We start from the raw sequence: 13,553 nt of genomic DNA on the forward strand, positions 1-13,553 counted from the left end.
TCCCATTGGTGCGCCTTCTATTTGTTTGTATCTCTGGCCTCTGTGTATGAAGTATGTGTTTGATAAGCAGTGTTCTGCTAGTTCTATAATATGGTTTGGTGGTTGGTATTTGCTTCTTATTGTTGATAGAGCTTCTTGGACTGGCACCTGGGTGAATAGTGATACCACATCGAAGCTGACTAGCAAGTCTTTTTGGTCTATCTGTAGATTTTTCACTAATTCTATAAAGTGGTATGAGTTTTGGACATATGAAGCTGCCATTTCTGCTTGAGGTTGTAATTGTTTTGCTAGGTATTTAGCTAAGTTTTGTAGTGGTGAGCCTATAGAACTTACTATGGGTCTTAGTGGGATTCCATCTTTGTGTATTTTGGGGAGGCCATATAGTTTTGGGCATCTGGATGACTTCTCCCTAGGAATGATTGTTTGTTGGATTTCTTGGCTTATAGAAGTTGATTTTATCTTTTTCTTGGTGGTCTTTTCTAGATAGGTTGTGGGATCTGTATATATAGGTTTGTATGTAGTTTCTTTGAGTAAGTTGGACAGTTTCTCTTCATAGTCTGATGTGTCCATTACCACTGTAGCATTGCCTTTATCTGCTGGTAGTATGATTATGCTGTTGTCTTTTCTTAGGTTTTGCAATGCTACTTGTTCTTCTTTTGTTAGGTTGCTTTTGGGTGGTTTGCTTGTGCATAGGATGTGGGTGACTTCATGTCTGACTTGGTCTGCTTCATCCGTATTGAGTTTAGTTAAGCTGGTTTCCACTCCACATATGATGGTTTCCGTGGGAATTTTCTTTGGTGCAACAGCGAAGTTGAAACCTTTTGCTAGGACGTTTGTTTCTGCTGTTGTTAGTCTTCTGTGGGAGATGTTATGCACTACTTGTTGTAGATGTTGTTGTGGTGTGGTTGTTTGGTTGTTGTAGTTCTCTAATTGTTTGAGTTTCTTTGAATGTCTGTTGTTTTTATAGATGGTCTCTGTTTCTGCTCTCCAAACCGCCAGTTGTTTCACTTTGTCCCATAGTATTGGGTGAATAATGTTGCTGAGTTTGAGATGTAATGTTAGTAGGTCCTTGTTTGTTTGGTCTAATTGAAATCTTTTATTGTGGGGTTCATTTCTTAGTAATGCCATTTCTGTTCTTCTTAGAATGCGTTTGGTTGAAGTGGTATTGATGTGGAATTTCAATTTGAAACAATTTGGTCTTATATTTTGGTCTCGACATTGGCATAGGAAAGGTATGTCACATAGTATTCTTGCTCTTCGTACTTCTAACTTTTCGTAAGTCCTGGTTAGTTGGTAGATGTCCTCCCCGTAGAGGTATGATATTTGTTTTCGTAGATTCTCGCGGGTGTCTGTATGTGTAGGTCTAGAGTCTCGGGTTTCTTCCCACGTTCCTTTCATCTTCAGAAAGTTGTGGCGACGTTTCGATGAAATCCCATCCGTCATCATCAGGCCGGAGTGTTCCTCCTGCTGCTTTCAGGAGCACTGCGTGGTCTGTCTGTTCCTTTCCTTCCAACTGCCGGTGGGGCTGTGTTCCGACTGGGTGGAGGCGTGGCTGCTTTCTGATTGGGTGGGGGTGTCCTCCGACTGGGTGGAGGTGTGGTTGTCTTCTGATTGAGTGGAGGCGTGGCTGTCTTCTGATTGAGTGGGGTGTGTTCTGAATGGGTGGGTTTTTTGTTGTGTCGTAATATCCTATCACCCAAGCAGAAGAATGCACACACGAACCTGACTGACCCATACCAGAGATGCATGGCGGGTCCTCGAACTCGGAGCCAAGCCAAAGCTCTGGAGGCCACTACACAGCCCACTCCTCAGGACACCAAATCACAACACTCAGGATATTACGACACAACAAAAAAACCCACCCATTCAGAACACACCCCACCCAATCAGAAGACAGCCACGCCTCCAACCAATCGGAAGACAACCACACATCCACCCAATCAGAAGACAGCCACGCCTCCACTCAATCAGAAGACAACCACACCTCCACCCAGTCGGAGGACACCCCCACCCAATCAGAAAGCAGCCACGCCTCCACCCAGTCGGAACACAGCCCCACCGGCAGTTGGAAGGAAAGGAACAGACAGACCACGCAGTGCTCCTGAAAGCAGCAGGAGGAACACTCCGGCCTGATGATGACGGATGGGATTTCGTCGAAACGTCGCCACAACTTTCTGAAGATGAAAGGAACGCGGGAAGAAACCCGAGACTCTAGACCTACACATACAGACACCCGCGAGAATCTACGAAAACAATATATATATATATATATATATATATATATATATATATATATATATATATATATATATATATATATATGTATATATACATATATATACATATATATATACATATACATACATATACATATATATAGATATACACACACATATATGTATACATACACACACATACATATATATATATATATATATATATATATATATATATATATATATATATATATACACACATATACATACATACATACATACATACATACATACATATATACATATATATAGATTTTCAAGGGTATAGGTATGTAGGTGGGGTGCCTCAGTGGTCGGTTCTCTCCCCCTCCTGTTTAACATCTATATGAAGCTGCTGGGTGAGATCATCCGTGGCTTTGGGGTGAGGTATCACCAATATGCGGATGATACCCAGTTGTTCATCTCCACCCCGAGCCAACCCAGTGATGCCCTTGACGTGATGTCCCGGTGCCTGGAGGCGGTGCGGGTCTGGATGGGAAGGAACAGGCTCAGGTTGAACCCCTCCAAGACCGAGTGGCTGTGGATACCGGCATCTCGTATTGTCCAACATGTTCCATCTCTTTTGATGGGGGGAGGTATTGCCCCTCAGAAAGAGCCCACAACTTGGGTGTCCTCCTGGATTCACGGCTTAACTTGGAGGATCATCTAACTGCTGTGACCAGGGGGGCCTTTGCACAGGTTCGTCTGGTGTGCCAGTTGCGCCCCTTTTTGGACCGAGATGCCCTATACACGGTCACCCACGCCCTTGTCACTTCTTGCCTGGATTACTGCAATGCTCACTACATGGGGCTGCCCTTGAAGTGCACCTGGAGGCTTCAGCTGGTGCAAAATGTGGCCACGCGGGTGCTTATGGGAGTTTCTCGGTACTCCCATGTTACACCACTCCTGCGTGAGCTGCATTAGCTTCCGGTTGCCCTCCGGGTGCGGTTCAAAGTGCTGGTAATTACCTTTAAAGCCCTACATGGCTAAGGTCTGGGGTACTTGCGAGACCACCTGCTGCCATTGTCAACCTCCCATCGCCTGGTTCGCTCCCACAGAGTCGGCATCCTCAGGGTTCCATTGGCTAAGCAATGCTGGCTGGCGACCCCCAGGGGGAGAGCCTTCTCTGTGGGCGCGCTGACCCTCTGGAATGAGTTGCCTCTGGAGCTGCGTATAGCCCCTGACCTTCGGTCCTTCCGCCGTGACCTGAAGACATGGCTGTTCCAACAATCAGGCCTGGACTGACTATAGTTTTAACTTTGGTTTTATTGGGTTAATTATCATGTATTTATTATATTTTGCTTAATTCTTTTTTAAATTTTGTATTTTATGTTTTTTAACTTTTTATTGTTGTGAGCCACCCTGAGTCCTTAGGGAGAAGGGCGGCATATAAATTTAATAAATTCAATTCAATTCAAACACGGGCGGAAGAAGAGACCAATGGGGCTTTGGCCTTTTTAGATGTGTTGGTTATATGTCAACCTGACGGCTCATTACACACATCGGTCTACCGTAAATCCACCTATACGGACAGGATACTTCATTACAAAAGTAATCACCCCACAACCCATAAGGCCAGCTGTATTAGGACCCTCTTTAGACGTATAGACATGCATTGCAGCATGAATAAGGCAATAAGGGAAGAAAGACGCCTTTATCGTGTCTGCAGAAACAACGGGTACCCACCTAACTTCATTAGACAACACAGCAGGCCAGGTGAACCTACCTGCCATCAATGTGAAAACGCATTAACATCACAGATAACACTGCCTTATATCCACGGTGTATCCGAGGCCACAGCGCTTATACTAGCCCCTCACAAGGTCGGTGTTGCCCACAGTCCTGATCGGACTTTATGAGCTTGTGTCATGCGCCCTAAAGAAAAATCCTCGGCCATGTACAAGATGTCATGCCAGAATTGCAATTGCAATTACATTGGGGAGATGGCAAAACGACTGAGGACTAGAGTGCACGAACACAAGTTAACTATTAGAAGACAAGAACAACATTCACAGGTGTGGGCACACATGGCTACATATAACCATGTCTTTAATCTAACAGGGACCAAGGCAATTGCCAGTGACAACACTAAAGGCGGCCGCTTGTTTAAGGAAGCTTGGTTTTCAAACCACTCCTCTATCAACCGGCACATAGACCTCCCCCCTGTATACCAGGCACTAAGGAACTGGGAAGAGGAATGATGTGAGTGATATGAAGGCAAACAGCGCAAGCATTCACAGAGCGCCTCATTGTATCAAAATCAAGATTGCACAAACACACAACCACCCTGCATTGTAGAACACAGGGAAGAAGAGCAACAACTATTTAAAACGTCTGGTATAATGACTACAGCTATGGCTACAACACATGGAACTATCAGCAATCCACTTTTGACAACAGACACTCAGAGACAACTACATCCCCCAAAAACGGATGAACGACAACTCAAAGAAATATGGCCGACCTCAACAAACAGACCAGTGACGCACTCCATGAGCAGAGTGCAGACACCAACAGTATAAACGCGACCTATATATATGCTTGTTTAGCTTGTTTGCTTGTAAACAAGCTGTCAGATATAAGATTTTCATTTTAAAATCTATAGATGTGTTTGTTGTAAGATACCATCATGTTACACAAGACTACAAACATTTAAGTATCTGAATACGGTTGAAATCAACAGAGAATTGTAATATCAGGGATAATCAGTGGTGGGATTCAATGAGTCACCACTTCGGCAGAACTGGAAGCTAATTTTTTGTTGCCCTAGCCAGGAATGGACTTCTGGAAGCGTCATCCACACAGAGAACTGGTTGTTCACATATTTGAATCCCACCACTGGGGAGACTCAATCTGCTTAAAACAGCGAAAGCTCAAATATATTATGCATACTTTTCAGTGCATAATTAACCGTTGAAATAATTTTCATTCTTTGAATAAAACTTAATTGTGTCTAGCTAGCACTGGTTATTTTCAGGGGCATGTGTGTCAGATCTATCTTACTTTTGTTTTTAATCTCTTAATAGAAATATTTGCATTGAATTTTATGAATGCACACATATTTTTAACCATGAGAAATGGGGTTGTTCTTATTGGGCATTTTATTTAAGAAATGTCACAAACTGCTGTGGGCATCCAAGGTGCAAAACAAAGCAGAATCTGCAGCAAAGCTTTATTAATTAAAAATGCAAAAAATAAAGCAAGAAAAAAAAACCTCAGTCAAGATACACGCAAATCTTAGTCTCAATACCTTAATTCCAATGAAAGGTCTTTCCATCTTCGTATCTTAAAACTTGATTCCATTTCCAGGTGTATTCCTCCCCAGTTTTAATAAATGAAAATGAATAAAAGATGTTTGGGCAAAATACTTCAACCCCTACTAATAATATCATTATGCTTCTAGTGCTTTTTAAAGAGTTATGAAAGCCAGATAATATGAAATGATGTTGACATTTGTTGATAGACTCTAAATGCTAAATATTTTTATTATGCAAGAAGAATAAATGGCTAAGACATTTTGTTCTCCAGGAGATACCCACTCAAATGCGTTTGCTAATTCTAAGCCATACTTTGGCATTAGAAAAAATTATGAGTCTGGTTTTTTGTTTTTTTTGTTTTTAAAATCTGTTTCCATAGATGTAAATGGCTCTACTCTTAGCTAACCATGTGCATTTGACCAAAAATTTATTGATTTATTTTGTGTGATTTACCCACCAGTTCAGTCCAAAAAGACTTTAGTTGGTTTACAAATATTAATGATAAAATAAAATAACAACAATCAATACAAAGTCAATTATTCAAAAAGTCCTTCCAAAAAGTCCTTCCAAGATTTTTATTGGTTTTCAGATTGTCCCTGGAGTAGAAACTATCAGGTGTTTCAGGTGAGAAAAATCTATGCAGAAAAGAGATCTTTTACGTACCAACGCCCAAGCCATCAGGGTGATATCCAGCATCTCATTATCCACGTGACTTGCTTCTTCTGACTGATTATTAATTAATCATGCTGGGAACATCTCAATATTAATTGAAATGTGCCCTGTAGCTTATCTGTTTGAATCTACAATATAATTTCAGGAATGAAGCACATATACAATAATCTTTGCATTGTTAATATTGGACTTGTTCTCTATGTGTAAATTCATATATAGTCAAAGAAGTACCTTGTGTGCATAAAAGAGAAGCTGACAGGGATCTAGGAGAAAACTCAGTTTGCAAACAAATTTAAATTAGAAAAACAAGGCATTACTAACCCAGAATACACTAGTGATGACTGAGCATGCTTAGCATTGATACAATTCTGTCACCTATTTGGAGAACAGTAATGGAAAAAATATCCTAGGGCCTGAACGAGGCTATTCAACAAACAATGTTTGTAGAAAGTATTGCATTTGTAATGAATCATGGGTAAATAAAAAAATGTCTCAATGAGTTATACCCAGTCAATTAACTAGAACAATACAGACAAAATAAACATAACCCCAAATATACATATATAAAAATAATACAAGTAGCAGGAATTAGAAAGAACATATACATAAGACAACTAAAACCACCATTAGGATCTCAGTCAGAAGAACTGAACTGAACTGACTTGAGACAAGAACCATATCAAAATCAACTTGGTAGCAAAATGTGGTGATGTGGCACAGGCAAGATTCTCCTAAGAAGAATGTTCTCTAATCAAGGGTCCTTTCTTGAAAAGGCTCTTTGATTTTTTTGGAGATTGAGCATTTTGGAATAAATGATCCACACAGTGTAGTCATTTCATGAATATAGAAACACAGTTCTTGAAATGGCCTCTTAACCTACCTAATAGGAGATTGCTTCTGACTGAATATGCAGAATATATGCACTCCTAGTGCTTCACTTAATGAATGTATGGGAGACTCCTTCTTTTAATAGCATTAGAAATTTAGATATATTATATCATCAATATTTCTGTTAGTCAGAAATTGATACTGTGATAAATAATTCTTCAAAAAGCATATTTTCAATGTCAAAACACCCAGTGATAAATACTGTATGGCATTTTGTTCCTACAAATGGAAATATGACCTCATTGCATATGCTATAATAAAATGTATTGTAAAAATGTAAGCTGAATATAACAGACCACTAACTTTTGAACATACACATCCCAGAGATTTGTACCAGTATCCCAGTTACTTTGATTTTACAAATTTTCTCTGCTGTTTAATTTTTTTGGCAGAGAACTAAATCTTCCTGCAGTTGCTGCTAAAATATATTAAATTAAGCTTGCAAGGGAGTTTTCATGGGTTAAACAAAAAACACATTTCATATATAGTTTATTGTATGTTCATTAATAAATTTATTATCATAATGTCCAGTATAATAAAAATGGTGGAATTCAGTCCAAGACAATGAGAACTGGAAGTGAAGTTTAAATACTGTTCTAAGCTTTGTAGATTGAAAGTAGTTTTTTACTATATTTCTAGTTCCTTGGCCTAGTACATAGCTCAATTTATCATATAGCCCTTTTGTTAAAAATCCTAATCCTAATAATTAGGATATTATCCTGTGTGTTTGCTGGCAAAATCTGTGCTGGATGAGATGTCAAGTAAAGGTGAGGTGCTTGGCTTCAAGATCTTAACTGAGAACTATAAGTTTCTGCTCCTTATAATTTGTGCTTCATAGGAAAGAACCATTAACCATTGAAAGAATATCACCTTCACTTCATCCATGCATGCAACCAGATTTAGATAAAACATTGTGTTAATAGATACTTACTGAAAATATTACAATAGTTTGTATGATCGATGCTGCAGTAAAATACTAATTCTGAAGTGCTTTACATTTATATAAGAATGAGGGGTGTCAGCTTGTGCAAAGCATCAAAATGTAATGAACAATCAAGAACTGTTATCCACTGCTTTGTATCACCAGCTGAGTGGCCTTCACAATAATGCAGTCTAGGATTATTGTTCTGTTTTAAAGTGCTAATATTAGCACAAAACATAATCACAATTATTTCAGATACTAATTGCATGCTCTCTTTTTGGCAATTGTCAGTTGTCTTTGCAACATGCTTTATATAGGTTTGGATAAAGGCTTTTAATAAATGGTTTCAGAGGGCAAGTCTTTGTATGTTCTTCTGGTACAGCAGGTTATCAGGCTCCCAAGCTTTCTGAATATGTACTGAGGAATGTTGATACCAGGCAGCGCGGGAGATGCTAATACCGAATATTTAGCAGGATTAATCCTAGGAAGGAATTAATGAAGAGTAGACAGGTCCATTAATTTCCTTTCCTTTCCTACTGGAGTAGAGCAGCATCTTGGTACCAAAAATAATGAATTAAACAGTCTTAAAAATATGAGAACTGGCATGCTAAAGTTATTGTAGATATTTAAAAATCTTCCAGCAGAGGAAATTGTAGAGGCACAAAGCCACTTGGAGTTAGGTTTGGACTGCAGTTTACCCTGCATATAGGTAAAGGTAAAGGTTCCCCCGCACATGCGTGCTAGTCGTTTCTGACTCTAAGAGCCGGTGCTCATCTCCATTTCAAAGCTGAAGAGCCAGCGCTTGTCCAAGGATGTCTCCGTGGTCATATGGCCGGCATGACTAGATGCCAAAGGCGCACAGAACGCTGTTACCTTCCCACCGTAGTGGTCCCTATTTTTCTACTTGCATTTTTATGTGCTTTCGAACTGCTAGGTTGGCAGAAGCTGGGACAAGTAACAGGCGCTCACTCTGTTACGCGGCACTCAGGATTCAACCCGCCAAACTGCTGACCTTCTGATCGACAAACTCAGCGTCCTAACCCACTGAGCCACCACATCCCTGCATATACTTAGGGATAAATTTGGGAAAGGACATGATAGGCTGAAGATTCAAGTTACCTTAAAAGCACTTTATAACCTTTCAAGCAGAAAATGGGCCAGTGTAAGCTTGTTCATGTGCTCCCCCCACTGTCCTTGCCTGCCTCCTAAAGCCCCCATGTAACAAGCTTAAATAGTTGGCAAAACAATTATCTTTGCAAGCCCAGTGAAAATTGAGCCATATGCCTATTCATTTGTTCACTGCTAACAAAGTCTCAGGAACAATTTATTCAGAATAACCTTATATCAGATAATAATTTTAGCACAAAATTTAATTTTTGTACAAAAGAAATCTCTGTCAAATATATCAAGTCTTATTTTTAAGAAAGTAGAAAGGGGTTCTTTTGTGTCCCTGCTAATACAGTATTTTATAAAAGTCTGTTTAGCTTTTCACATAAACTGCCATTTTTTTTAGTTTGTGGCTTCTTGCAGTTATGACTTCCATCTGTTTCCCTTTATTCATTTATCATTCTGGATTTCAATTTTCCCCTTTTGGTTTGGGATGGTATTTTATAGAGATTTATTTTTTTTAAAAAATGATCTCTGTTAGATTAGATTGAAAATCTATGTAATTATATATTTGCAGTTGAAAATTTAGAATAGGACAGACATGTCAAACACAAGGCCCAGCGGCCAGATCCGGCCCACGAAGTGGTTTCATGTGGCCTGCGAAGCCATCCTGGAAACAGTGAGGGAACGGCCCCCACTGCCTTGGCCCTGGCCCAGAGACCCTCCTTCTGCCAGAGACCCTCAGATCTGTCCCACTCCTGCCCAGGCCCCCATAGGCACCCTTGATGCGAACAATGTAGAGCTGGCCATGCCCACCCAGTAGGCCATACGCACTCTAACCACGCCCACCCAGTAGGCCATGCCCACCCAGGCCATACCCACCCGGCCCCCTGAGGGCAACTGCAATGCTGATGCGGCCCTCAATGAAATTGAGTTTGACACCCCTGGAATAGGACATTGAGCTGCATTGTTCCTCAGTGTGGATATTCCATTTTTGAACATTGTGATAACCAGAGCTTTTTTTGTCATAGAACGCTCAGAACGGAGTTCCGGCACCTTTTTTGGATGGAACCTTGTAGGGTAGGCAAGGCAGGTTGTATGACATGTGTGAGTCTTTTTCTTTTACAAAAAAAGCACTGGTGATAACTGATTACTTTATAAATCTTTTTTCATGAAAATATTTATCTTTTAAAATTCCTTTAGAATAGAATAGAATAGAATAGAAGAGAAGAGAAGAGAAGAGAAGAGAAGAGAAGAGAAGAGAAGAGAAGAGAAGAGAAGAGAAGAGAAGAGAAGAGAAGAGAAGCTGGAAGGGACCTTGGAGGTCTTCTAGTCCAGCCCCCTGCTGAAGCAGGAGAACTTATGCCATTTAAGACAAGTGACTGTCTAGTCTCTTCTTAAAAACCTCCAGTGATGGAGCGGCCATGATTTCTGAAGGCAATCTGTTCCACTGGTTAATTAGCAGTTATTATATAATCCTGTAAAAAAATCAATCCCTTGTCAGTTAACATTTAATATGATATAATGCCTTTATTTTGTGGCCCCTTTCTCTTATAAATAAAAGCCCACCCTTTAAGTATTTTAAAGGGAGATGTTCCACCTGCCTGATCAGATAGTTCTTTCTACTAATGAACAAGGAGCTATGCTGGGATAAACATTTTGAGATATGTTTTCAAATTGCACAAATATTTTCAAGTATAAACACATCAGAAATGTACTTAATAAAATTATGATGCTGTTTATTACCATTACCTCACATCAAATATGCTTTTTTCACAGATACAGACCATTTTAAAAAAATTACATGGGTATTTTTCATGGCTAATTATAAATAGTATAAACTGTATTAATGCATCTATCAAATTACAGTTGATTTTTCTCAAACTGCAAATACCTCACTGTTTGCTTACATTAAGTTTCATCTCTCGTTTGTTAACTTTTGGTTTAGTCTGAGGAAATCATCCCAAACTATTGTTTATTTATTATGTATTTATTTATTAATTTTATGTGTTATCTCTCTCACTATCCATAGTGACTCTCAACATATAAATTTGCAGTGGATTTGGGCATTTATTATGAATGAATTGAAGATTCAATAAATTTTGTTATTTCATGGTCCTTCTGATTATTTATATATAACTCAATACCAACCTTTAGGAATCTCCTAATTCACTTTCCAGAATGCACTGCTGAGTCTCATGTATTTATTTCAATACTCTCAATTTTTTTTGAATAGCTGGCATTAAAATCTCTATCTTGAAAATGTCAGGAATTTCTGTACAACTATAGCTGTTTTGATGCTTTGGCCAACAAAAAGGATCTTCAATTTTGGTTCAACTCAGAATTCTAAAATATAGCAAATATTATCTATTTAGAAATTTACTCTCATGCATTAGGAAAAAAATCTGTAATATGTACATTTAAGTACCTACAATTCAACTTTTTCCTAATCTAACAGTCTTTGTTAACAAGAATGCATAATACTAATTTAATCATATTCTTACAAAATATTTAAACATTTTGAATCTGAGCAACCATAATTTTGTATTGCCATGCCTACTGTCACTGCTAATTACTAAATACAGTAAAGTCCCAGAAATAGAAAATTGCATTACTATATAAATTAGTAACTATAATTTATACTTTCCATCCAAGTAATTGACAATGCTTTTTAAAATAAATGTTTGGTCCAACTTGCTGAATGTTGAAATTATTCATTGGCTATCTACATGATCTAAGTTCCTGGTGCCAAATGGATTTGTATTCAGTTTGTCTCATTTATTCACGACTACATTTCAGTTCTGTTTGAAAGCAAAATAAATGGCTTTCTTATCCTAAAAGTGGTATGAACAGCCAGTGCATTCAGGAGCAGCTAAGCTCCCATTTGCAAGTACTTCAGACTTAGAAAGATAGACATGACTGCTGCCCAACTGATAAGGTCTGCTAGTCCTGAAGCAGCAACTAATAGTTACTTGGAACCAGTCTATAATACCTATGACTTCAGCCACCCCTTCCTCAACAATGTCCTGATCCATACAAATTCCATACTGATTTCTGTTTTCATAGTCATTATTCTGTTATTACAATTATTCATACCTTGCCTCTCAAGGTAATAATTTTCCAAAATGGCTAGCCACAGTTAAAAGACGTTAGGGTTATTTCAGTCTCTGGGCTGGGTAATATATTTCCCTAAGGTCTTTAATTAAAGGAGAGGTGAATTTCTAATTCTAATTCTCCCTTGTCTGTTTTGCTACAAACGTAATTTGAAGATAACTTCCTATCACAGCATTGTTGTTAGTTGCGAAGTCGTGTCTGACCCATCTTGACCCCATGGACAATGTTCCTCCTGGCCTTTCTGTCCTCTACCAACTTCTGAAGCCTAGTGCTTCAGTGACTCCATCCAGCCACCTCATTCTCTGACATCCCCTTCTTCTCTGCAGGTTGATGTCTCTGCTTTTATCACAGCATAGATTGTATTAATTCTCTAATTCTGGGGAATTTTTCCTGCCCTCTACAGGAAGATAGGTTCCACCACTTACTTGCTTAACATTGCTTATGTTAACTTCCACTATGTAACTGTGAAGCTCTTACTATTACGAAATTTATTATCACAGTTCATGGTTACTTTTCTACTGATGCTGAAATGTTTGCTTTACTAATTTTTTTAAGAAATTCATAGAATATTCTAAAAAGTCTTCCATAGAACAGCTCATGAAAAAACCCAAGGTCAAATTAGTTTAGAAAGCATATCATACATTAGCCAAGGAAACATTGCCATGTATAATAACAACCCATAATAACAAAATATCTCATGCTAGATATCAGTGCATCTGATTTCTTAATCATGCATATTTTATAATGTACAGTATTAATATTTTGCAATATAGAGCTTTGTATCAGTGAAATGTGTAGTAGTTCACATAACTCTTCATATAAGTAATCTATCACTTTGGTTATCTTTGTCCATTATAATTTCAATTTAGAATCATGCTTACCAGTGTTCCCCTTAGCTAATCAATATGTCTGTTTATGTTACAGCAAGAGGCCACCCAGTGCTAAAATCAGCTGATATTCGAATTGCTGGTGCTCTAGTAGCTGCATCAATACGAGAAAGAAAGAAAAAGGAGGAAATGAAAAATGAGGGGGAAAATGTTTTAGAAGACAGTGACTAAGTCAGGAAGCAAATCACCACCGTGAACCTTACAGCAACGTCTAAAAGATAACAAAGTAAAATCTTAGTTCTAACTTCAGTTTCCTCTAATGGAAATTCCCAATGTTGTAATGAAAAGTACACTCCTTAGTCTAAGCTAGTCTTAAAATTCCTATATGCCTAGGAACAATACATATAAGTTTAAAAACCTACTTTGTAAAACAATTTCATTTTATTTATATGAATAATAATGCAGGAGAACATATTGTTTTGCTATGGGATATAGTGTATGATAATATATC

General features: G+C 38.5%; 1 protein-coding gene across 1 annotated transcript in view; it reads left to right on the top strand.

The window, feature by feature from the left end:
- IQCM (IQ motif containing M) overlaps window positions 1–13,343 on the top strand; it is a gene marked incomplete at its 5' end in the record, with an annotated part of 141,984 nt that extends 128,641 nt beyond the window's left edge. The window contains one exon of the mRNA XM_081333344.1: window positions 13,140–13,343. Within this exon, the coding sequence (XP_081189470.1) occupies window positions 13,140–13,273 (134 nt within the window). The 3' untranslated portion in view covers window positions 13,274–13,343. The remainder of the gene's footprint in view (window positions 1–13,139) is intronic.
- Between the last annotated feature and the right edge of the window lie 210 nt (window positions 13,344–13,553).

The sequence above is a fragment of the Vipera berus genome (assembly GCF_964194415.1).
Source record: "Vipera berus genome assembly, chromosome: 7".
Lineage (NCBI taxonomy): Eukaryota > Metazoa > Chordata > Lepidosauria > Squamata > Viperidae > Vipera > Vipera berus.